This window comes from Eumetopias jubatus, unplaced genomic scaffold (genome assembly GCF_037043125.1).
Source record: "Eumetopias jubatus isolate StellerSeaLion01/CBP00866 unplaced genomic scaffold, mEumJub1_p1.0 scaffold_8, whole genome shotgun sequence".
NCBI lineage: Eukaryota > Metazoa > Chordata > Mammalia > Carnivora > Otariidae > Eumetopias > Eumetopias jubatus.
Window position 1 is genome coordinate 68,836,107 of NW_028274814.1, and position 26,778 is coordinate 68,862,884.

General features: G+C 37.8%; 1 protein-coding gene across 1 annotated transcript in view; it reads right to left on the reverse strand.

The window, feature by feature from the left end:
• CPNE8 (copine 8) overlaps positions 1-26,778 on the reverse strand; it is a 224,197-nt gene that overhangs the window by 123,570 nt on the left and 73,849 nt on the right. The window contains exon 6 of the mRNA XM_028113255.2: positions 11,856-11,932. Coding sequence (XP_027969056.1) covers positions 11,856-11,932 — 77 coding nt within the window. The remainder of the gene's footprint in view (positions 1-11,855; positions 11,933-26,778) is intronic.

The window sequence follows — 26,778 nt, forward strand, 5'->3', positions numbered from 1 at the left end:
GACCAAATGCCACAAAGAGGCCAGGTAAGGGAGAAACGGCAAGCCCCTGTGGATTAGGCACACTGGCACACCTGGGCCCAGGGAAGCCATGAAGAGCGTGTTGAAGAGGTAGTGGTAGTTGAGAAGCTGTACAAGAAGGGTCTTTGAAGATTATTTGCCATGATGGGAAGAACGGCGGCAGAGCCACAGCACAAGGCAGAGGCAGAGTTGTGTTGTCTGGGGGACGGCAGGGAGGATGCTGAAGTTATGAGCACGGTCTCTAAGGAAGCCCGTGTGGAGTACCGTCCAGGCTTAGATGGAGGCAGTTGTTCAGGTAGAGAAAAGAAACATATGCTCAACTAAACCAAGAGGGGAGAAGATGAACTAAATCTCCCCCTCCTCTTCAGTAAACCAAAAACTGAAAAATGATTCAGGGGTCAGACTTGATTTTTACAAAGCTGTTCAGCTCCTGGCTTCTTTCCTCTCCAGACTCTGGGCAAGGTATTTGACTTATCGAAGCCTCATTTGTTCATCTGCAAAATATAACTAATAATCTCTGTTTGGCTAGGCTGAAGAAAGAATCAATGCTATAATGTATGTAAAGCGCTTGGTGCAGGCTGATAGAATGTCAAAGAACAAACACAGCAACTAACATGATTTGTGGCATTATTTTCTCTGAGAGTAAAAAGGTAAAGTTGTAAAAGTAAAAGGCTGAGAGGGAGGAGGAGAAAGGTTACGTGACAGAGGACTTGAAGGAAGTTATTTACGGCCTTTGTGAAAAGCTGCTAAGGAGAGAGGGAAAATGTACCCACAAGAGTCACAGAGCATTGAAGGTTGAAGCCGGGCTGGAGGTCAGGGGTCAGTGGTGTCACCGGACCATTTGGTTCTGTACTGGGACACTGAGGTGCTCAGACCACAGGGGTGTAGATGCAGAGAAGGTAAATAGCTGGGGTTGATGACATCAGATACCAAATGTTTCTGGTTAAACAAAGAAAAATCAAAGCCACATAAATAGCTCGATAAATGGAAACTTTTTAACACGAATGTTCAAGTAGAAAGAAACATACTTTTAATTAGTGTTCTTTTGAAATCTAATTACATGAGGAAAATATGTCATTTCCAAAGGCAAAAACAAAAGATCCATGCAGGTAGTTTTTCAAAACTAATGATTCATTTAATTTAAATCTCATGCATTTATCTTTCCATGCAATATGTTTTGTCTCTAAAATATTTACAAGACGTCATTTCTAAGGTTTTACTATATGGGTTATCACAAAAGAAAACATACTGCTTTCACTGTTAAAATACGTCAAATGCCAGAAAACTGCAACCGAAACTTTTAACATCTTAAACACTGTGCTCAAGAAATCCATCTGCTACCCTGTAATTTGTTAACATTATAATTAAGTGTGATCTTGTTTTTTAGTCAGAATGTAAATGTTGACATTAAAAGAAAAGCAAGACAGTTGTTATCATGGTAGAGAATCATAATGAGTATACAATCGATGGTTTGATATACAGTTTTTCAGTAATAAAAACAAAGTAAACTGTTCATAATCTCTGGAGACTAAGATCTTCTTTAAAAGTAATTATTGACAAGAATGATGTGATCCTAGCACTTAAATACCTCATATGTCAAAAATTTTTTAAGCAATTACTTTACTTGGGCTGTGATAAACTAGATCTATCCATCTATCTACAGAAATATTAGCTTGTTAATGTTACTGAAAGCACACTTTGCATATTGTAATGTAGTAAAATACATATGTAGCAAACATTATTATAATCTAAAAATTCTGTTCCAAAGTACAAAGTTATATGTGCAGGAGAGACATTTAGTGTACTTAACAAAAAAATAAATAAATAAATGTGACTATTATTCTGGAAAATTCAGTTCAATAAACATACTGAATCTTAATATTTACAAGGCACAAAAACAGGTCTCTACAATACAGAGGCTATAATGTTTTCTTTTTAAGTCTTTTCACAATTGTTAAAAGAAAGGATGGAGGAAAAGCATTCAGGATCTTGACTGAATTTTAGGAGGCTGTTCAGGTGCTTTGCTCCAGCATGCTGTGGAACCCAAGTATGTCGTGGTGAACAGAAGAATTAATAAGGACAGAGCAGGAACATCTACTGTGTATTCCTTTGATTATTTTTTAAGTGGACCTGCTTAAGAAAGGACAATAGGGAACTTAAAACAAACAAAAATAGTATGAAAGGAAGAGGGTAAGAAACTTTAATAAAATGTTGGGAGAAGCTAACAATTTAGTTAGCTAAAAGCGGTATGTTTATACTAAAGAAACTGAATACATTCACGAAAATGACTAAAAATATATGTTGGAATGTAGATGTATTTGAAAATGTCAGTTTACTAAACTGTTCTCCATGCTTAAGAGTCTTTCATCAAAGTTAACTCAAACTGGGAAAGAGTTGAGATTCAATCAATTTATCTCCATGATTACTGGGAGGGTCTAATCAATACTGGTATCAAAACAGGCAGTGAGTTGCAAAGATTACTGAGGTTTTTCACTTACTAGAATTTATTTCCAGAGCAGCCGGTATTGCAAGATTCTGCATTGCAAGGATCTGCCTGTATCTAAAATGGCACCATGGGCCAATCAAGGCTAATTATTCAGGAACGTTTTTTAAAATACATACATACATATAGACATACATACATACATATAGACATACATACATACATAAATAATTAAAACCACTAACAATATGTTTAATCTCTCCTCCCTGAACTTTCAAAGAGAAGAAAGCACCAGAGAAGCTTGTTTTTAGAAATGGAAGCATGTTATCCTGCATTGCCAAATGGAAGAAATGACCAGAAAGGATGAGTACATGGTGCTCTTTACTTGTCAACACACTATGAATTCAGAATGATGATTTTCTAGAAGATGAGGAAAAAGAATCTGATGTACTTATTTACCTCTTTCCAAAACTAGATATGGATTTATTTTAAAAATTCCTTCCAATAGTTTTCCTATTTAGACTGTGTTGGCTCTAGAAAATTTAATGCTACCCCTGGAGAAGAGTGTGTCATCCTAGTTGACCACGGGGAGAATGGGTGCAGTCCCCCTAGAATGGAGACTGGCTAGCACAGGAAAGCCATCCTTCTTCTCACTTCCAGGCCTGCTGTTTTCCTCTTAGTAATCACAGGAAACACAAGAGTTAAGAGCACACCCTACGGAGGCCCGGTGTAGCCCAAAGAAGCTAAGTCTTCATGACCCAAGATGGAAGCAAGAAACAGAAACTTTTCTGGAGATGACCCCTATATACCTCAGGAAAACAGTTTTACCTTGGACTGCGTTTGCATAAGAGTTGTGTGGGCAAGAGAGAGTGCAAAGGAACTGCATCCTTGAAATGACCTAGGTCAAGATGGGTCTCTTAAAAGTTCTTATCCTCCAGAGATGTTCTTGACTTTTAAGTAAATACTTTTTAAAAAGAAATAAAATTTAAAAATTAAATTTCCTTCAAAGCCATACATAAATATATTCATTTGTGAAGGCAATATAATGCTGTAGTTAAGCACATTTGAAGCTTGGTTTCTCCAGAATCCTTGTTTTAGTTTCTTTCTCTGATGAATGGGGATAATTAGTATCTACTTCATAATGGTGCTGCAAGGATTAAAGAAGTCATTAGGTGTAAAGCAGGTATTACAGTGACTGACACATTATAAGGATTCAGTCAAGTTAGCCACTGGTATTATTTTTTAAAAGTTCACTGCTCCCTTTCAATTGTTTTGAAGACAAGAACTAATTGAGTTATGTACAGGAGCAGAGGCAATCTCCAAATGTTTGTTCCAAATATTCATCTCATCAGGGGGTTAGAGCTCAACCAAGATGCTCATTCCAAGTTTGGCCTATAAAGGTCTTTCTTCACCTACTAGTTTGCTTAACTATAGAACTAATATTCCTAGCCTGCCTCCTGAGTCCCAGAATCAGCAAATTATGCTAAACCTAAGAGGGGAGAAAGAAGAAAGGAACAATGAATTTCATTGTAGAGAAACCTGTAATTTCTCTGAAAGATTTTATCCAACATAATTTCTAAACATTGTCTATACAAAGGGAAACCCTTTAGAAACTTATCTGATATTAAAACTAAGTGACACTAGGAATGTTGATTCAACAAAGGTAGGTGCTATTTAATTAGAAGCCATCCTCCAAAATAACACAGATCATATCTTATCACTTCCTGTCTTCAGTTAAGATTTTCCATCAGTTTTCAATCCAACTCAATGAGGTTAGACAAATATAAATAAAAATACTGTTCCAAATGTTTATACTCAGCAATACAAAGATAGAATGACTCATCTCTTCCTAAAACACTGTTCACTTGTGGAAAGCCCAGAAATGGATGATCTTCCCCTTGTCAGAAAATGATAAATCCATCCATTAGTTACTTGTGCAAGAAATCTGAAGGTCTTCCTTGAGATCTTTTTCATCAAGACTATCAGCCTATCACTAATCCTTGTGAAATGGATCTTAAAAACATATTTTAATCAGCTTACTCCTCCTCATCTTCTTAGTTCAAACTCCTGTCTTCTCTGAACTACATTATTTCAACAGTAATTAACCTACTAATCTTTCTGGTAACTACACACAACCATTCTGCACACAGAAGTGAAGGAACTCTCTGAACAAAAATCATGATTTTTCTCACTGCATTTATGATAAAATCCGAATACTAAAAAGACCTATATATTCTGGTCTAAGCCAGTCTCTAATTTTCACAGGGCTTATATCAATATGCAATTATATTTATTTGTGTGATTATTCATTTAATGAATAGATGATTAACTCCATGAAGACAGGAACAACTCTGTGTTTTCATAATTGCATGCTTAGTCCCTAATCGTTTCTGGTCCATTATGTATTCCCAGTAAAGATTTGTGGAATAAATGAATTAAAAGAAGAAAAAAAAAGAATCCTTAATCCTTGCAGCACCAGGTTGAGGCTGTGTCTGATAGAAAAATAAGCGAATCCAGGCAATAAATGTAGTCTATATAATAAGCACTGACATAAAATGATTTTGCCTTTTGTTTTTCTTTTTTAAATTTGGATGCCTGAAGGAGTTACTTGTACACAAGCTTCGAACAGGGAAATATAACATCCAAATCAGAACAACAGATAACCAATCTGGGGCTTGTCTCTGATGATGATATTAAGGACAATTTTGAGAAAAATGTATTTACCTTACCCATATCTCTCATGACTGGCCATATCCTTTTCAAGCCTATCTATCCAGATTAGTTCTTCATTTATATGTCTTTACCTATAACTACTGGAATTTCTGAGTAGAGCAGAGAAGTATGGGAGCTTGCAGCTGTATACACAGTCTGCTCTTTTGGGTTAAACAATTATATCTCTGCAGATTTTTTCCAGAGCATGAGCTCAGATCCACAAATGAATGTAAGAAAGTGGGCCAGTTGAACATTTACTAAGTTTCTGTTATATGGAAGACTCATAATCTTGTGCAAGATATGTAAGGAAATGTACTAAAACTGCTTCTACTTTTGGTCTTAAGAGAACACACCATTTTTTCATATAGACTCTCCTCTTATCAGAGGTTGATAAGTTCTTTATACCAGATCCATGAAGCATTCAACATCTCTCTAAGATGCAATCAGTGGTTCAATTTTTAATGTGTTAGAAGCGTATAAAAATTACTAATATGTATACACATCAATGGAATCTTTGCAAATGAGAGAAAAATAATTTTTAACTGATACTGTACTCTAGATTACATTTTGCAATTTCATATGAACATGGGCAATGCTCTAAAAATTCAGGACATTTCCAGCAAAATAACACTATCTTGTAAAACCCAAACTAATGAGAAGCAGAAATTTAACTCCCCCATAATTTGACTTTTCAGCTCTATACTGAGAATAGACAAAATAATTTTTAATATTTATATTTGGTTGACATTTAACAATTTACATAAATGTAATCAAGTTTGGCTCAAAATTGTCTTTTATCTAACCTTGCTGAATTCCTAGCTAAACGCTTCTATAAGGAAAATAAATACACAAAAGCAAAAAGACAGAAAGATAGGAAGGAAGAAAGGAAAGGAAGAAAAAAGGGAGGGAGGGAGGGAGGGAGAGATGGGAGAGATTATTCGGTGATTCCATTTAAGAAGTCTTTCCTAAAAGACACCGGCTATATTTAATAGCAACAATAACAATAATAACCACAATTTGGGTGCTTATTAAATTCCAGTGTCCTCCATGACAAAAATATATAAAGTATTTCTAGTTCTCACAACAACTCTCTTAAAAGTATATTATTCATATGTTTCAGATGAGGAAACTAGAGCTCAGGAATTTAAACCAATTTTCTCAAATTATATACCCAATAAATTATGATCCCAGATTTGACTGCCCCCAAAGCTCATGTACCACCAACTCTGTTACAGTGGCTATTTATCTCTAGACTATGTTCTTCATACTACAGATATAAAAGTATAATACAGATGTACAAATTTTGTCATGTTACCTAGCAAGTTAGCAGCAGAGATGGTACTAAAAGTATCATATTCTGATTCCCAGCCCAGTGTTCTTTCCAATAAAATAAATCAGGGAGTATAACAATATCAATCTAATTTGCAAGGAAGTTAATAAAGTCAAGATGACTTTGAAGGTCAAAATTTCCCCCAAAGTTGGCTATATTTTCATATACAAAAAGTTGCATGATAAGGCATGCTCTGCTTAATTGTAAGTTTACGTTTCTCACCTTCAAGACTAATCATTTTTCCTATTCTTCTTCCTCCTCCCATTCCTTCTCTCACCGACTTGATCTAAATGCACCCACAGCCACAGCATAGCTTTCAGAATCAGGCCACATCTGAATCAGATCTTTAAGGCAAACCTTTAAGGCTCTGCCTCAAGTCCCCTACAAGCCCTCTGCTTCTGCCTTATTCCCCAGCTTCCTTTCTGCTCCGTTCTCCCCACATTTCTCTTGTTGAACTTCTGCACCCACTATGCTGTGTCCTTGAGCCCTATGTCAGAGCTGGGATCCTGGTGTCCATCAGTCAACTGCAAGCTGGTCTTCCATTTATCACCTGCCTCTGAGTCCCTGTCCCTGTACTCTTTTCAAGGTACTGTTCACTAATCTCTCTTGGGTGCGTCTCTCCCTTTATCCTACCCATTACTGACTGCCTAGATCACAAGCGGCTATAGCCACCCGACAAAGAACATAATCTTTCCCTTAGCCAAAACAGTTGTCGGTTCAGTTACCCCTGGAGGTCCCCCCACCTCCTCTCCAGGGTAAGAATCTTCCTTCTAATCACAACCAGTCCCTGCTTCCTCACCCCATCCTTTTATACAGAACCAGTCATGCCTGGATGTGCGAAACAGGAACAAACAGGTCTATTACTTGATGAACATAATAAATGCTTTCCTCCCGGAGGAGAGAATGGCAATCTTTCTTAAACTGGTGCTGATTCTAGCATTTTGGAAGGCTTTACTGAATCCATCACTAAGCTGCCTAAAGATAGAAGAAGTAAGACTTTCTGACAGCATCATGCAGAAAATTGGATACAATCTCCCAGCATGAGAAAACACACCACTGAGTGGGTATAATGGTAAATAATAACGGGACGATCTAAAGAGTGGAGCCGGTGAGTCATGGGAAGACACAGTAAATGTTGCAGACAAATTAAATAGCACAAGACTCATTTTAGGAGGGTTCAGGGAAAAGACCAAAATGTTGGATGGAATTAAGATATGAAAAATGTGTTTGCTCAAAACCGGAATCCAAATTTGCTTAGAACTTGAATTTGACAGAACAGACTATTAGAAATTATGAAAATCTTAAGCTGTTATTAAAAAGTAAATTAAAAATTCTTGAACATCAGTTCCAAAAAAGTCACCTAAGTTCCTACAAAATATTAAAAAATAATTTTTATTCTCATAATAAAATAAGAAAATCTATTTTTTAAAGTGACAATAACTGAAGCACAGAAAATAAGACTTGATTTTAAATTCAAGTTCTGTATTTAACAGAGCATGAGACTATGTAGTAGAAATCCATTTTCCTTTGTAATAAATATAACTTAATTTTCAAAGGCTTGGTTAGTAATAAATAATTTAAAGCTCTAGTATATCTGCTTTAAATCTCCAAATTTTACTGTTACCATCATTTTTAAAAGCTTACCTCTGAGGAGATATTAGGCCTTTTAAAGGGAAGAAAACAATGGAATCTTTTGAATAACTTAAAATTTAAATGGAAAATGGATTGGAAAATAAATCTCTCATCTAAAACAAATTGGTAAATAAGCCCTAAATCACTTGGATAATGCTATTTAAGATAAATAACATTTGGGACACAGGGAGACTTTTTAAATTCGGGATGCGTCAATTTTGTTGATTGCAGATGGATTATCTACCTCAGGAGGTGTCCTGTGCTCCAATTCCAAAGCCTAGACCCATCCAGATAGGAAAAATCCTCCAACTCCTTAACACTGGCTAAAGTAATGGCTGCAACAGGAGAGTGTACAAATTCTGTTTCTATCTCCAGCTACGAGGAACCAACCAGTCAAAACAGTGTGATGTTTAGTGACCATTTATCTTACAATGTTATCTTTAACTAGATAGCTAAGCCCTGACCAGGGCAGGTTCACTGGATGGGAGTGGGGGAGGGGATGGGGCAGGAAGAGGCAGAGGGGACTGTGAGAAATAGATGTTAAGAGCTAGCTGTTAAATACCATTATTTCCCAATTTGAAGTTCATTGTTTCTGCCATGCTTTGATATATTCCACCATATTAAAAACAAAACAAAACAAAAAATATATTCCACTATATTTACATATTATGTATGGTATCTTCCTTTAGAAGTTATGTTTGTCATCAAGTTTCCTGTGAGAAAACACTTCCCTGATCTTGTATCATCTCTGATATTCTCCCTGACTCTGTCTTTTCTTCCAAAACCATTCTCTCCTCCACTGAAGTATCCCATGCCTTCCAACCTCCCCATCTCTCCCCACCATCTGTCTATTAGATTGGTTTAAAAAATCAAGTACATGGGAAAAAATGTCAGTGAACAGGGATGCATGTGGAATCTGAAAGTATCCATCTAGTGGACCAGCTGATTTGAAGGGCTACTCTGACATTATGGGCAGATAAAACTTCCATGCAAACATTTCACTCTCTTCCTCAACCACACTACACTTTTAAACAAAAATGATAAATAAGTTTCATTGCTTTTCATTTTGAGGTTTAGGTAGGGGAGTAAAATGCCATTTGAACAGAAGATGCACCTTCTCTCCAAGCACTTGAACTTCCAAGAGCCCAAGACAGCATGCTCAGCCCAATGGACCTTGTTCTTTCATCTACATGTTCTCCCTTCTCTAAACACTTGACTCTGTCAAAGTTGGTGTTTTTAATGAAAGGTAATATTTTCTCAAACAAGATGGTGGGTGGGTTACAACAAAATGTATTTTTTTCCCATTGTTCACCTGGGATGGAGTGACTGCTCAGGTGAGAGCACATGAGTATTATTACTGGGTGCTTTAATAAATAAAAAATATCATTCCACTGGCAAGGTTGTTATATTCAATTTTACTCTCCTATTTTTGATTAGTCTCACCTATTTGATTTCCCTCTCTCATCTCTTTCCTCTTTTCTCTTCATCTCAGGTATCTAACTGGGTTTCCCTCATGTAATTGGCCAACACACTGCAGTTCTTACAGTTTTATTCTTCGCTTCTTTCATTGCCAATCTTTTTGCTACACTGAAGCTCTACATTTCATTTCCCATTTAATACTAACACATGCCCGCCTAGTTAAATTTACTTTAAAATTAAAAAAAAAAAAAAACCCACCCTCTCACTGCTCAAGCAGTAAGCCTACCTTTTAACCCTTTTCTTAATATTTATTTGCCTGAGAGGATTGCCCAGTAAGGTCAAAGGTTGAATAAAACATTAGTTACATATACTTTAAAAAACTGAATGAATTCTGCCTTTGTCAATCAGACAGATACAATATCAACACTTTCAATAAACTTGCTTAAATTACAAAAGACCCTATAGATGAAGCAAAGCAGGTAGTTAGAACAGCTTCATGTGGCCTAAACAGGCTTTATCTCAATTATGCCACCCCATCCTCAGCAGGAATGAGGAAAAATCTAAAGGGCATCTCATCTTTCCTGATTATGTAAGATGATCATAAATCAACTGCCAGCAAATACTCCCAGCGTTTGCATAATCATGACTCTAGATATCTTCACCCCTTACCCTGAGTGTGTTTTTGTTGGTCTTGTCTAGCGGGAATTGTTGAATCGGCTGAACAACAACCACATCTCACACTATATTCTACTTACCACACACCCCAACCAATATAATGTCAATTTTTCAACATGTTTCAAGATTAACATAAAAATAATTTTCTACTGGAAAAAAAAAATCTATGTAATTTAGGAGTTTCTGAAATTAGAGTTATAATTTCCCTTTATGGAGAAAATAACACCAGATAAAAATAACCAGTAAAATGACCAATTTAAAAATATGAGTGCAAATTCCATAAAAATCTCTATATTCTGTTGCTCTGAAATAAGAATTCTATATTTTAATTGTTTTTGTTTTCTCTCAAAGACTATTCAAGGCATCTTTAAGGTGGTATTGTATATATGATTGATTTGTTTTTCAGCAAAAAGAGTGATTTAGTGATCTTCCAAGAATTTTCATGGGCCTAAATCATTAGACTCAACAATACAATAACAATTATATATACTTAATAAAATATTTGCATTTTCTTTACGGATTACTCATTACTCACATATTAAAGTGAGCATAAACATATTTGAATCATAAGCTTACAAATCCTACAATGATATGAAAACAAATTACACATGAAAGAAATGTTAAAAAGGCATTGATATGCGAAAGTCTTCAAACTGGCACTCAGTAATAATTTTCTAAGAAAATCAAGTTAAATAAAAGAAGTGAGAATTCATAGACTTATTAGCCTAAGAAGAACACTCTAAGCATAAAGTTCAATTTTATACAGATAATGTGACAAACGATGCCTTGGACATTTCAAGTATTTGAATGTCAAAGGTGAATAGATTTAGAGAGTTTTGACACATTTATTTTATGAGTCTGAGATTCTTAAAAGAATGTTGAAGATATACACTTCAAAATTCACCAAGCGTTTGGATATTGTGGTTAGCACCGCAATTTTCTCAGTATTCTTCCTAGATCATTTGATTTTTATGAACAGTTAATTGAATCCAAATAATTGAGATGGGGTGAGCAGAAGAAGGAGGAGGACAGTGAGGGGTAAGATTTAAGAAAAAATATCTGGAATTAGTTTTCTGTCTTATTTGGAACTGGAGACAATAGGATCACTCCACGCAACTGATCTGAAAATGAAACATGATCCCAGTGATTGAAAGTGAAGGAAGAATACATAATTCTGAGATACGGCCTTCTCTTAACATTTATACACTTACTTTCTTTTTTACAGGCCAATTTTGTAATAAAAATCATTATTAAAATCTCAATCACTAAAAATGCATTTATTAAGCATATGGTATAAAGAATGGTGCTCCATATAGTCCCTGGCCCAAAGAAGGAAAGTCTCTTTTTCAAAACGTTTAATTCTTAAAACCTAAGAAGTAATACTATACCCAAAAGGAAAACAATACATTTGCTTTTTTGAATCTCATTTCATTTTGTGAACATTTTTGTGACAGCTGAAATATAAACGATTCTTTACAAACATGTCAAAACTATTTGTTAGAAGAGAAAACTCAGTGAGATTTTCAAACCCACTTTTGGTCTCCAACCATGTATTCATCAATTCCAAACTACCAAAATGAAAACTGAAGAGTTAACATTTCTTTTTCTGGATTAAAAAATACTTACACTATTGGCTTTTCCAGGCGACTTCCCTGAGAACCAACAATCTCCCCCAATGTACAAAACACTTGTCCCAGAAAGTCCTAAAATAGATAAGAGGATTAAAGCTCATAAGTTCTCAAACTGTCTTTACACTACATATTTTGTACATCATATTTACATTGGTTTCATTGCTGAAATATCGAATTCTCTCACCTCCAACAGTAAGTAAAAGAAGCTCAATATGCATTCATTTTAGCATGTGATTTTCCTGCAAGTATGCAAAGCCCTTTGTCCTTTTTATCACGGCAGGCCTGTTATTGCAAGTAAGCAAGACATTGCTTTTCTTTTCTTTTTCTTTTTGAAATTACAACAAACATGGAATGAAGTTCCAGGATTTGAATTCACAGTTGGCTTGATTTTGGATGCTTCTGAACCTAGTAAACTTTGGGCTGAGGAGGCAAACTGTGAAAGCACAGAGCAGTGGTGGTTAGCCAACACCAGCTCAGAGAGGCTGTGAGATGTGGCCACAGGACGGGTCCCAAGCCACATGGCCAGGTGTCTATTCCATGACTGCCACTGATTACCTGGGACTGGGCAATTAATTAAGCTCTCCCATTTCCTCACTGCTAGCATGTACTAGTCCTCCTCACAGAGTAGTTTTGAGGATGAATGAGTTATTGCTTTAGTTAATATTAGCATATATTAAGCATCTAAAAATAGGTTAAGTATATTAGATTATAAAGTTCACTGATGTACAGCTAGATGAATCTTATTTTCAAGTATAATCTTACACTTATTTTCAGGACTCAGAATAACCCTGCAAAATGAAAGGTCTGTTATTTAAAAAAAAAAAAGAAAAGAAAGGTCTGTTATTAATCTCCATTTCACATATAAAGAAACTCCTAATCATATAGGAGGTTGATCTTTTCATGTTTTAAGCAGTCAGTAAGTAGCGGAGTCAGGAATAGCCCAGATGTTCCAATTCTAGATTACTATGCTCCCTAGGAATTTAAATATAAATACAATGCAATTTCACATGCCAATAAAATAAGAGTTCCAACATCATCTGGATATATGAGTCAAGAAAATATGGAAGTATTTCAGGAAGAGACACACCCTCTAGTTCAGTCTGTATATGATTCGAATCCCCTAAAAGAAAAGGTGAAAGATCTCCCTAAATTGAACAGTGAACCAGTCCACGAGAAGCTCTAAGAAGGATGGACAGAAATGAAGGCCAACAAAATGTTGTTTAAAGTTTTTAATAAATAAAATTTTCAAATGCCCAACAAGTCACAAATGTAAAAACTGTGTATTCCATTTAAAAAAATAAAAGAAGGGGAGAGTGCTGTAAGTCTCATGAAGGAAAAAAAAAGCCCACACTGGAGAGTAGGATAGTCAGGGTAACATTTCCCAAAGGCAGTAAGCCTTGACAGCCAAGTAGGAACCCGATCATGGAGAGAAGAGAGTTGGATGTTCTGTTAGCCAGGATGCAATGAGAAGTTACTCAGATCTGAGGGCTAAAATCTATGAAGAGAAGGGTAGAGAGGGGAGAGGGACAAAAGCAGGGAAGGAGTATGTTTTGTTTTGCAAAAAAACAGCCATTCCCACCAAAGGGACACCCAGCTGTAGCGGCCACTTTTAGGCAAACAGACTAGAGCAAAGGAATGTAGAAAGGGCCCTCAGATCCCACCAGGCTGAATAGACAGGCCCATCAGGAGCCCTACCTCCCAATATCCGTAGGCCCTAACTGGGCTACTTACAACCAGGCACAGTTATCAAAAAAGACAGAATTCCATATGTCGCCATACCTCCTCATCTTCCCCCTTGAAAAACAGCCCCCATCTACTGGCTTGTTGCAGATAACCTCTCTTCTCTCTGGTCACTGCTCCCTTGCAATGTATTCGATAAACTTCTATCTCCTTTGTCCTGCTTCAGGTGAATTCTTGCACCTCCCAAGCCACCAGCTTCCACCCAGTAGTCAGCCCACGTTTCGGGGCCCCCATCCAATCAAGAGATTCCCCATTTAGATACCACACCAGCTAGGGGTTTCATCTGTTGGCCCTTTAGTAGGTGTTTCTTTCACCTGATAGCCTTATCTGAGCCATTTTGGAGCTGAAGACCTGCAGAAGCCCCCCCGAAGTTGTCCTGTAGTTACCTTTAGTTCATTATAAAACTCAGATCTACTCCTATAGGTGGGGTTTTCTGCCATTTTTTGAACACAGATACATGTATTAGCATGTTGACATGCTAGGCACGTGCAATTGAACCAAAGTGCCTAAATAAGAGAATACATATAACTCCTTAATGTGTATGTAGTACATATGCAAGCTGCCTCCCCCACCCCCAATACACTGAATAAAAGCTTCCAGTACTCACCCCAGGGGGAGACAGTGCTTTGACAGCTGTCTCCAGCTCCTCACTTGCAACAAGTAATAAAAAGTTCTTCACTTTCAACACTTCTTTGGGTTGTGTTCAATTTAATGCACCCCAGGCAGTGAAGCCCTTGAGTTCAGTTACAATTCCAGTGAAAGAACAGAATTGGCTCTGTTGACCCCAAGATATGCCTCTTTGGCAGAAGGATTATTTTAGAGAAGCAGCCAACTCAGGAGAAGCTCCGAAAACCACGCTAGAAGTTACCCCTTTGTAGGAGACATTTACATTTATAAGAAAAATTTCCATTTGTAAGGATACAGGAAGTATAGGGGGGGTACTAAATCTCTAGGAACTCTTCTTAGTGGAGAAGGCAGAGACTTCAATCTGCATAAACCATGCCCTCTTTAACATGGTTTGCCTGAAAACCTCCCTCCCATAACTGGTTCCCCACCCACCAATATTTTTTGTCTTTAGCTAGACATGGTATAAGGTTTGGACCATTTCAGGGAGTTACTCATTTTTTTCTTGGCATTTTACAAGAGATATACCATGTTATTAAATTTTCATTTGTTTTTCTACTGTTACTCTGTCTTTTTCATTACAGAGGGTTGTCAGCCAAGAACCCTGAAGGGTAGAGGGAGAATTATTTTTCCTTCCTGACACAGTACTAGAGAACAGATCAGGCAAGAATGTAATGAGAAAAGAGTGGGCCTCAAGTAAGGGGCAGAACTGAAGATGAAGAGCCAGGATGGTGAAAGGTCCAGTTGGCTGGGCAAAAACAAACACACAAAAAAGTTGCCTTAGGGTAATCAGAAGCAACCGGGAGCCTTTTAGCAATGCAGGGATACCATTAGAATAGTGCATTCATGAATAGAGAAAGGATGGGACTTTTAGGTAGGGAAAGAATGGGGGCCCCAACTAGGCTCTGAAGGTATTTCAGGTATGCAGACACTGAAACAGAACAAAGGCAGAGATCAGGAAAATTTAGACCACCTTATCCCAGTTACTAGGGTTGAAATGTTTTTCTACAAATTAAATTATAACCACAGAAAATAAAAATAACCACAAAAACTAATCAGGCCTCAAAGGGAAAGTTTGCCATGAAGATTAACCAGACCTAGCAATACGTATCTATAGATCATAGATGTCACAGAAACAAAGACTCTCACACAATATACAAACGTCATGTTTAGTTCCAGGCCACTGCCCTAACCACCAGCAAGTTTCCTGGAAAGTCCTAATAAAAGGCCAGAGATGAAAAGTCCTCACTGGCAACCTGGTTGGGAGCCCTCGTACTCGTGAGAGCTTTTTCTGTATCCTTGCTTAATAAAACTCTATCTTTTTGCTCACTCTCCTTTGTCCGCGAGATTCATTCTTTGATTCTGTGAAACAAGAACCTTGCTCCCCTGCTTCATTCAGATTACTCAGGTACCAGTGTGCAGAATGGACTGAGGGATGAGGAAAAATCTGGAACCTGGATCAATCAGAAGACTCTAATGGTTAATAAGAAGCCAAGTGTTAAGACTCAAACTACAGTTGTAGCAAGTGGTAGGAACAGTGCTGAGAAAAGTGACAGGATTTGGTGTAAACTATACTTGCACATGGAGGTCATGTGGGAACAAAGGCAGAAAAGAAATTACTAAATTTCCTTACTACTTACAGCCCACTGACAAGTCCTTGAAACAGGCAGAGTGACATTCCTCTAGGGACACAGCTGCCTCGATGTTAATACTTTGCTAAGGGCAAAAGGCAATCTTAGCCGGACTCCCAGATACTGTAAGTCCACTTTAACATATACAAATTCCTTTGGAAATTTCCTTTATCTCTAGCCCCCAGGATACATGCTGGCAGTCATCTGCCAAGCATATGACCCAGCAATTACATCTGCAGGGTCTCATGACTCAGGTTTTAGTAGACAGCAATAAATGACCTTTTCCCAACAATAGCCAGCCTTCTTAAGGTCCCGGGAACCTCGCTTCCAAAATTCCTTAGAGACTTCCGCTATCTCTAACCCCCTCCCAGCTTGAAAGTATATAATGGGCCACTGCTCATGACCCCAGTGCAGCTCTTTCTGCCCACGGGTCCTGTCCCGGTGCTTTCATAAAACCACCTTTTTGCACCAAGGTATCTCAAGAATTCTTTCTTGGCCATCAGCTTCGAACCCTACTGTCTTTCCTACATCAGCATAGGGTGTGTGGGGGGCGGGGGGTGAAGTGGAGATAGGAAGAGACAGAAAATAACTCTAGATCTGAAACTTGATGGCTTACAGAATGACAACGTCACCAGCTAAACCCAAGACCTGACCTTTACTGCTCACCTGCTTGTACTCATTGACCTTTGTCCCACATTTTTCCTTAAGTTCTTTCTAGCTTCTCTCTCACTTAACGCAGGCCAAAAAGACCCAACAGGCATAGCATCCCCTGATGGAAACCGAAACTACACCCTCAAGCTTTCATGACTGCCCTGGCGAAGAGCTCTGGAGGCCCAGACCACGCACACCAGTTTTAGCTTAACCAAGGACTCACACATGTGCAAATCCACCATGTAGTGAAGGACAGTAACCTCTATCTCATTATCATGCTAAAATATCCGCCCAAGGAGGAACACAACAAGCCTCATTAACATAACACACAATGTATGTATAGGCAGGTTTCCTTAAGGTGCCTGCAACCTTATGCCCACCTCTACATATGATGACAAGGTTCTCCTTTCTAAATATTCACCGGAACCCTAAATAAAAGGAATCCAACCACCCTGACTTTTGCTGGGGAGTCACGACTTTAGAAGTTACTCCCCATGATCTCCGCATTTGCTGTAAATAAAGTTTCCTTTGTGTGACAACTCCACTTGTTGTATCTGTGACTCACCAAAGAGCGAACTCTCATTGGTTCAATTACAACATCATCATAAAAGTGCAAATCATTTTCAGTTTTGCTTCCAAGTAATAAATCCAGGCATGTTTCCACAGCTTTAACACATAGACCAAATCTAGTTTATAGTGTCTGGCAGTTCAGAAATGCTTCAATTCATTCAATCCCATTCATTATTAGGCTTTCCCCCAAATGACCAACAGATTAATGAACATTTGCCAAATCAGTTAATTATTTTATAATCTAAATAATAACAGACAGAACTTAGTTTTGAAATCTATTTAAATGTACATAAACCATGTTGTCAGTATATAGGGTACATTTTACCACTCTTTAAAAGTATCCAAATATGACCCTGAATGCAGTGTATTGTTAAAGCTGAAAGATCTAGCAATACAAACTAAAGGACACAAGAAAAGAGCAGAAAGCACAGCACACAAAGCATTGTAACAAGTAATGGGAGTTTTGCATTGCATAGTAGTTCAAACAGTTATAGGCCCGTTAGAGGGAGTCTTTGGATTATTCCCATTAACTACCTAAATCCAATTTTATTACTAATATAATGCAGCTCAAACTCCAAGAAAGCATTGCTATACCATCAGATTGTAGCTGATTATTATACAAATATACAGTTGACTCTTGAACATGGGTCTAAACTGTGCAGTTATACATGGATTTTTTTCAATAAATACAGTATAGTACTATAAATTTTCTCCTCCTTATGATTTTCTTAATAACATACTCTTTTCTCTAGCCTACTTTATTGTAAGAATACAGTATGTAATACATATAACATACAAAATATGTATTAATTGATTGTTTATGTTATCAGTAAGGCTTCCAGTCAACAGAAGGCTATTAGCTGTTAAGTTTTTGGGGAGTCAGAAGTTATAAAGATTTTCAACTGTGGGAGGGTTAGCACCTCTAACCCCATATTGTTCAGGGGTCAACTGTATTTCTCTTCTTTTTCTTTTTAATATTCAGTAAAGTGTCCTTAACTGCACACTTGAGCATAATATTCTAATTCTTTCAAACTTATTACTTCATTATTTCTTCATACCATTTTTTACTGATTAATTCCTCTAACTACATTTTATATTATATTGTGGTTAGCTACTTATCTATATTCATAAAAGTTGCATTAATGCTATGTACTTTTTAAATTTTTTGTTATGTTAATCACCGTACATTACATCATTAGTTTTTGATATAGTGTTCCATGATTCATTGTTTGTGCATAACACCCAGTGCTCCACGCAGAATGTGCCCTCTTTAATACCCATCACCAGGCTAACCCATCCCCCCACCCCCTCCCCTCTAGAACCCTCTGTTTTTCAGAGTCCATCGTCTCTCATGGTTCCTCTCCCTCTCCGACTTACTCCCCTTCATTCTTCCCCTCCTGCTATCTTCTTCTTTTATTCTTAACATATATTGCATTATTTGTTTCAGAAGTACAGATCTGTGATTCAAAAGTCTTGCACAATTCACAGCGCTCACCATTGCACAAACCCTCCCCAATGTCTATCACCCAGCCACCCCATCCCTCCCACCCCCCACCACTCCAGCAACCCTCAGTTTGTTTCCTGAGATTAAGAATTCCTCATATCAGTGAGGTCATATGATACATGTCTTTCTCTGATTGACTTATTTCACTCAGCATAACACCCTCCAGTTCCACCCACATCATTGCAAATGTAAGATCTCATTCCTTTTGATGGCTGCATAAAATTCCATTGTGTATATATACCACATCTTCTTTATCCATTCATCTGTCGATGGACATCTTGGCTCTTTCCACAGTTTGGCTATTGTGGACATTGCTGCTATAAACATTGGGGTGCACGTACCCCTTCAGATCTCTACATTTGTATCTTTGTAGTAAATAACCAGTAGTGCAATTGCTGGATCGTAGGGTAGTTCTATTTTCAACTGTTTGAGGAACCTCCATATTGTTTTCCAGAGTGGTTGCACCAACTTGCATTCCCACCAAGAGTGTAGGGGGGTTCCCCTTTCTCTGCATCCGTGCCAACAGCTGCTCGTTTCCTGACTTGTTAATTTTTGCCATTCTGACGGGTGTGAGGTGGTATCTCATTGAGGTTTTGATTTGGATTTCCCTGATGCTGAGCGATGTTGAGCACTTTTTCATGTGTCTGTTGGCCATTTGGATGTCTTCTTTGGAAAAATGTCTGTTCATGTCTTCTGCCTATTTCTTGATTGGATTATTTGTTCTTTGGGTGTTGAATTTGATAAGTTCTTTATAGATTTTGGATACTACCCTTTATGTGATATGTCATTTGCAAATATCTTCTCCCATTCTGTCGGTTGTCTTTTGTTTTGTGGACTTTCTTTTGCTATGCAAAAGCTTTTTATCTTGATGAAATCCCAATAGTTCATTTTTGCCCTTGCTTCCCTTGCCTTTGGCGATGTTTCTAGGAAGAAGTTGCTGAGGCTGAGGTCGAAGAGGTTGCTGCCTGTGTTCTCCTTTAGGATTTTGACGGACTCCTGTCTCACGTTTAGGTCTTTCAACCATTTGGAGTCTATTTTTGTGTGTGGTGTAAGGAAATGGTCCAGTTTCACTCTTCTGCATGTGACTGTCCAATTTTCCCAACATCATTTGTTGAAGAGACTGTCTTTTTGCCATTGGACATTCTTTCCTGCTTTGTCGAAGATGAGTTGACCATAGAGTTGAGGGTCCATTTCTGGGCTCTCTATTCTGTTCCATTGATCGATGTGTCTGTTTTTGTGCCAGTATCATACTGTCTTGATGATGACAGCTTTGTAATAGAGCTGGAAGTCCAGAATTGTGATGCCGCCAGCTTTGCTCTTCTTTTTCAACATTCCTCTGGCTATTCGGGGTCTCTTCTGGTTCCATACAAATTTTAGGAGTATTTGTTCCATTTCTTTGAAAAAAGTGGATGTTATTTTGATGGGGATTGCATTGAATGTGTAGATGGCTCTAGGTAGCATCGACATCTTCACAATGTTTGTTCTTCCAATCCATGAGCATGGAACGTTTTTCCATTTCTTTGTGTCTTCCTCAATTTCTTTCATGAGTATTTTATAGTTTTCTGAGTACAGATCTTTTGCCTCTTTGGTTAAATTTATTCCTAGGTATCTTATGGTTTTGGTTGCAATTGTAAATGGGATCGACTCCTTGATTTGTCACTCTTCTGTCTTGTTGTTGCTGTATAGGAATGCCACTGATTTCTGTGCATTGATTTTATATTCTGCCACTTAAGTGAATTCCTGTATGAGTTCTAGCAGTTTTGGGGTGGAGTCTTTCGGGTTTTCCACATACAGTATCATATCATCTGCAAAGAGTGAGAGTTTGACTTCCTCCTTGCCGATTTGGATGCCTTTGACTTCTTTTTGTTGTCTGACTGCTGTGGCTAGGACTTTTAATACTATGTTGAATAGCAGTGGTGATAGTGGACATCCCTGCCGCGTTCCTGACCTTAGGGGGAAAGCTCTCAGCTTTTCCCCATTGAGAATGATATTTCTGTAGGTTTTTCATAGATGGCTTTTATGATATTGAGGTATGGACCCTCTATCCCTATACTCTGAAGAGTTTTGATCAAGAAAGGATGCTGTATTTTGTCAAATGCTTATTCTGCATCTATTGAGAGGATCATATGATTCTTGTTCTTTCTTTTGTTAATGTATTGTATCACATTGATTGATTTGTGCATGTTGAACCAACCTGGCAGCCCAGGGATAAATCCCACTTGGTCATGGTGAATAATCCTTTTAATATACTGTTGGAACCTATTGGCTGTATTTTGGTGAGAATTTTTGCATCCATGTTCATCAAGGATATTGGTCTGTAATTCTCCTTTATGATGCGGTCTTTGTCTGGTTTGGGGATCAAGGTAATGGTGGCCTCATAAAACAAGTTTGGAAATTTTCCTTCCATTTCTATTTTTTGGAACAGTTTCAGGAGAATAGGTATTAATTCTTCTTTAAATGTTTGGTAGAATTCCCCTGGGAAGCCATCTGGCCCTGGGCTTTTGTTTGTTGGGAGATTTTTGATGACTGCTTCAATTTCCTTAGGGGTTCTAGGTCTGTTCAGGTTTTCTATTTCTTCCTGGTTCAATTTTGGTAGTTGATACATCTCTAGGAATGCACCCATTTCTTCCAGGTTGTCTAATTTGCTGGCATAGTGTTGCTCATAATATGTTCTTAAAATTGTTTGTATTTCTTTGGTGTTGGTTGTGATCTCTCCTCTTTCATTCATGATTTTGTTGACTTGGGTCATTTCTCTTTTCTTTTTGATCAGTCTGGCCAGGGGTTTATCAATCTTGTTAATTCTTTTGAAGAACCAGCTCCTAGTTTCATTGATCTGTTCTACTGTTCTTTCGGTTTCTATTTCATTGATTTCTGCTCTGATCTTTATGATTTCTCTTCTCCTGCTGGGTTTAGGCTTTATTTGCTGTTCTTTCTCCAGCTCCTTTAGGTGTAGGGTTAGGTTGTGTATTTCAGCTCTTTCTTGTTTCTTGAGAACGCCTTGTATTGCTCTATACTTTCCTCTTAGGACTGCCTTTGCTGTATCCCAAAGATTTTGAACAGTTGTGTTTTCATTTTCATGGGTTTCCATGAATTTTTTAAATTCTTCCTTAATTTCCTGGTTGACCCATTCATTCTTTAGTAGGATGCTCTTTAGCCTCCATGTATTTGAGTTCTTTCTGACTTTCCTCTTGTGATTGAGTTCTAGTTTCAAAGCATTGTGGTCTGAAAATAGGCAGGGAATAATCCCAGTCTTTTGGTACCAGTTGAGACCTGATTTGTGACCTAGGATGTGATCAATTCTGGAGAATGTTCCATGGGCACTAGAGAAGAATGTGTATTCCATGGTTTTGGGATGGAATGTTCTGAATATGTCTGTGAAGTCCATTTGGTCCAGTGTGTCATTTAAAGTCTTTATTTCCTTGTTGATCTTTTGCTTAGATGATCTGTCCATTTCAGTCGGGGGTGTTAAAGTCCCCCACTATTATTGTATTGTTAACAATGTGTTTCTTTCCTTTTGTTAATAATTGCCTTATATAATTGGCTGCTCCCATGTTAGGGGCATAGATATTTACAATGGTTAGATCTTCTTGTTGGATAGACCCTTTAAGTAGGATACAGTGTTCTTCCTCATCTCTTATCACAGTCTTTGTTTTAAAATCTAATTTGTCTGATATAAGGATTGCCACCCCAGCTTTCTTTTGGTGTCCATTAGCATGGTAAATGGTTTTCCACCCCCTCACTTTCAAATGGGGGTATCTTTGGGTCTAAAATGAGTCTCTTGCAGACAGCATATTGATGGGTCTTGTTTTTTAATCCAATCTGATAGCCTGTGTCTTTTGATTGGGGCACTGAGCCCATTTACATTCAGGGTAAGTATTGAAAGATATGAATTCAGTGCCACTGTATTGCCTGTAAGGTGACTGTTACTGTATATTGTCTGTTTTCCTTTCTGATCTATACTGCTTTTAGGGTCTCTCTTTGCTTAGAGGACCCCTTTCAATATTTCTTGGAGGGCTGGTTTTGTGCTTGCAAATTCCTTTAGTTTTTGTTTGTCCTGGAAGCTTTTGATCTCTCCTTCAATTTTCAATGACAGCCTAGCTGGATATAGTATTCTTGGCTGCATATTTTTCTCGTTTAGTGCTCTGAAGATATCTTGCCAGTCCTTTCTGGCCTGCCAGGTCTCTGTGGATAGGTCTGTTGCCAATATAATGTTTCTACCATTGTAGGTTACATATCTCTTCTCCCGAGTTGCTTTCAGGATTTTCTCTTTGTCTCTGAGACTCGAAAGTTTTACTATTAGATGTCGGGGTGTTGACCTATTTTTATTGATTTTGAGAGGGGTTCTCTGTGCCTCCTGGATTTTGATGCCTGTTTCCTTCCCCACATTAGGGAAGTTCTCTGCTATAATTTGCTCCAATATACCTTCTGCCCCTCTCTCTCTTTCTTCTTCTTCTGGGATCCCAATTATTCTAATGTTGTTTCGTCTTATCGTATTGCTTATCTCTCGAATTCTGCCCTCGTGATCCTGTAGTTGTTTCTCTCTCTTTTTCTGAGCCTCTTTATTTTCCATCATTTGGTCTTCTATATCGCTGATTCTCTCTTCTGCCTCATTTATCCTAGCAGTTAGTGCCCCCATTTTTGATTGCACCTCATTAATAGCCTTTTTGGTTTCGACTTGGTTAGATTTTAGTTTTTTTATTTCTCCAGAAACAGTTTCTCTAATAACTTCCACACTTTTTTCAAGCCCAGCTAGTATCTTTAAAGTCATGATACTGAACTCTAGGTCTGACATCGTACTAATGTCCGTATTGAGTAGGTCCCTGGCAGATGGTACTACCTCTCGTTCTTTTTGCTGGGGTGATTTTTTTCGTCTTGTCATTTTGTCCAGAGGAGAATAGATGAATGAGAGAACAAAATGCTAACAGGTTAACAACATCCCCAGCAAATATACTCTATACAAAAAGACCTGAAACCAGGGTAAAAGAAAGAGAAAGAAAGAAAAAAATAAAGAGGAAAAAAAAAGAAAAAGAAAAAGATAAAAACAAACAAAAACAGAACAAAACAAAAAAAAACAGAATATGATCAAATGTGATCAGACTAGTGCATAGATCAGTGCCACACACTAGCTTTTGGGCGTATTTTGGTCTCTTAGAAGAAAGTGCCTCCTAAAATTTTAAAGGAAGAAAGACTTAAATATGTACAAAATAAGGGTTGATACAATGAAGGGATGGAAGATGACTGTAAAGATGAAAATTATGAAAGATTTTATAAAAGGAATTGATAAGATAAGAAGTTGTTTGAAAAAAGAAAGGAGATTTAAAAAAAAAGAAAAGAAAAAAAAAGGGAGAGAATGTGATCAGGCAGGAGACTAGAACAAATCCGTACGCTAGTGATTTAGGGTATATTTTGATCCGTTAGAAGAAACTGTATCTCAAAATTTTAAAGAGAGAACAACTTATATATATATGTCAAAAATAAGGGTAACTACGATGAAGGGATAAAGTATGACTCTAAAAATGAAAAATAAAAAAAAATTTTTTAAAAAAGGGATTGATAAGATGTTGGTTGGAAAAGGGAAAAAGAAAAATTCAAAAAAAAAACAGCTAAAAAAATATTAACTTTGAAAAACTAATGAATCATGGTAAAAAAGTCATGAATTGTATGTGCAGTATTCCCTTAGCGCTGGAGTTCTCCCGTTCTCCTTGATCGGTAAACTTGTTCTTGGCTTGCTGGCTGTTCCTGCTGATCATAAGCAAGCTGCTCAGGTTTGCTCTCAGGAGCTTTTGTTCCCTGCAAGCTCTCGGTACAGCTTTGGAGGACTAGAGTGAAAATTGTGGCCTTCCAACCTCTGCCTGGAGGAGCTGAGAACTCGGGGCCCCACTCCTCAGTGCACCCCCAGAGAAAAGCAGTCAGTCACTCCGTGTCCCCAGTCTCCAGCCGCACTCCGCGCTCACCCGGCCTGTGCCCGAGCGTTTATCTCTGGCACCCGACCCCGTGTGGAGTCTCCAAACCCAGCAGATCTCTGCAGTGCGCTCCGGCACCGCTCCTCCCCGGGGAGGAAGGGGAGTCTCCCCGGATCTGCCGTTTGTTGGGTCCCTGCTGGAGGAGCAGTGGCCCGACTGGGCCGCGTATCACAGTTTATGGCAACCCCGAGCTGAGAGCCCGTGCCTCGGCTCCATCTCTGCAGCCGGCTTCCCCGCTCTGATAACCTGGGAGCTCTGCTGCACTCAGGCACCCCCGGTCTTTCTGTGAGCCCGAGGGTCCTGAGACCACACTGTCCCGCGAGGGTTCCACCCTCAGCTTAGCCACTGGAGCGACGTCCCTCAGCGGAGCCGACTTCTAAAAGTTCCGATTTTGTGCTCCGTGGCTCTATCCCTTGCCAGAAGTGGCCGAGGGAGGTCCCCTCCCCCGCCGTCTATCTTCCCGAATATCGCCTCGGTTTCACTTCTCCGCACGTCCTACCTTCCAGTAAGTGGTCGCTTCTCTGTTCAGAGAGTTGTTGCTATTCTTCTCTTCTATCTCCTGTTGAGTTCGTAGGTGTTCAGAATGGTTTGATCCCTATTCAGCTGAATTCCTGAGACCAGACGAAATCCAAGTCTCCTACTCCTCCGCCATCTTGCTCCAATGCTATGTACTTTAATAATTCCACACATATTAATAAGTTTGCTTTGCATAAAGGAACTGGTTTTGTTTGTTGGTTTATTTGCTTGCTTGCTAGTTATCAGTATTAATTCTGATATATCCTTTTTAAAAGACCTTTTACAAACATGCATGCATGCATACATTTATTTATTTATTTAGCAAAGCAGTATGACATACTCCTTAAGAGTGAAAAATATGAGTGTCTGTATTGCTTATGTTTATATTCTGGCTGAACACTGACTCATATAAATCTTACTAATGACCACTGATTAATATTGTCTTACTAATGACTCTATGTCTCGGTATCTTGATCTATAAAATAGACATAATAAATAATGCCTACATATTAAGTTGTTGAAGCAATAAATAAGATGATATATGCAAAGCACTTAATAAGATAGTATATGCAGATAATGCATGAAAAGCACTTAGAACAGATGCTTGAAACATGGTAAGCATTTAATAAAGATATGCTTCTTTTCTCCTCCCTACTTCCCTAGGGTTAGAAGGATATTACTATATACTCAAAATTTATCCCTTGCCACTAGATTCCAGTACTGCAGATACTATAATTACTTGAATAAAATAATATATTTTATATCCCCTTTACACTTACGGCCAATTCAAATGCTCAATTTAAGTTTCATTATAAAATACGAATGTGTCTTATATACCAACTCATCTTAACATTGTTAAGTAGTATGTATATAAACATGCTCATGTAAAAGGATGACATTTTTAAAACAATGGTATAGTGACCAGGAGGCATTAAAGGAAAGTGAAATTTTTGATTTCTATACTATCACAAAGTGAATCAACTGTAGTTGATCATTAGCATCATCATAAAAAATTTCATAAGAATTCAATAGTGTGGCATATTTCTCCTAAAAGGTCTACAAAAGTAATCTATAAATGGCTTTCCTGTTTTATGAAGTGATCAAGGAGCATCTGAAAATATAGTATCTCTAATTAATAGATAATTTAGATTAAAAGACATTAAACAGACTTACTGACAGCTAAGTTTTGACACAGTACAGTTAATTGGGTGCAGTCAACTGTTCAGTTCTTGATAAGACAGACTCATGATTTACTTCCTTTTATTGCTTGTACCCATTTGGTGATCATTTAACTGACTTAAGCACATTCATGCTAACTAAACCAGTAAGAGAAAGAGAAATTAAGTGATACAAAATTTCCTGCTTTTACAATATTTTGACCATTGTGGAAAAAAATTGATGAGGAAAGCTTATATTACCTGTGAAACTTTATTGTTGGCATTATCTATTTTATTGCTGATACTCCTTGTTAATACTGCTGACTTCCTTCGTATTTAATTAATTCATACTAATCACATCCACTATAAGGATTGAGGTGTGACTTAGTTATGATATTCACTATATCCTAAAATGGCAATCATTTATAATAATCCAGCATAGTGCTTCTGTGCTCCAATAATGACTTCCATTTTCTTTATGGTTGTTAGTACATCTCTATGCTATTTTGGAAGTAAGGCAAACTCAACATGAAACAATTGGACTCGATATTTTAGTAGAAAC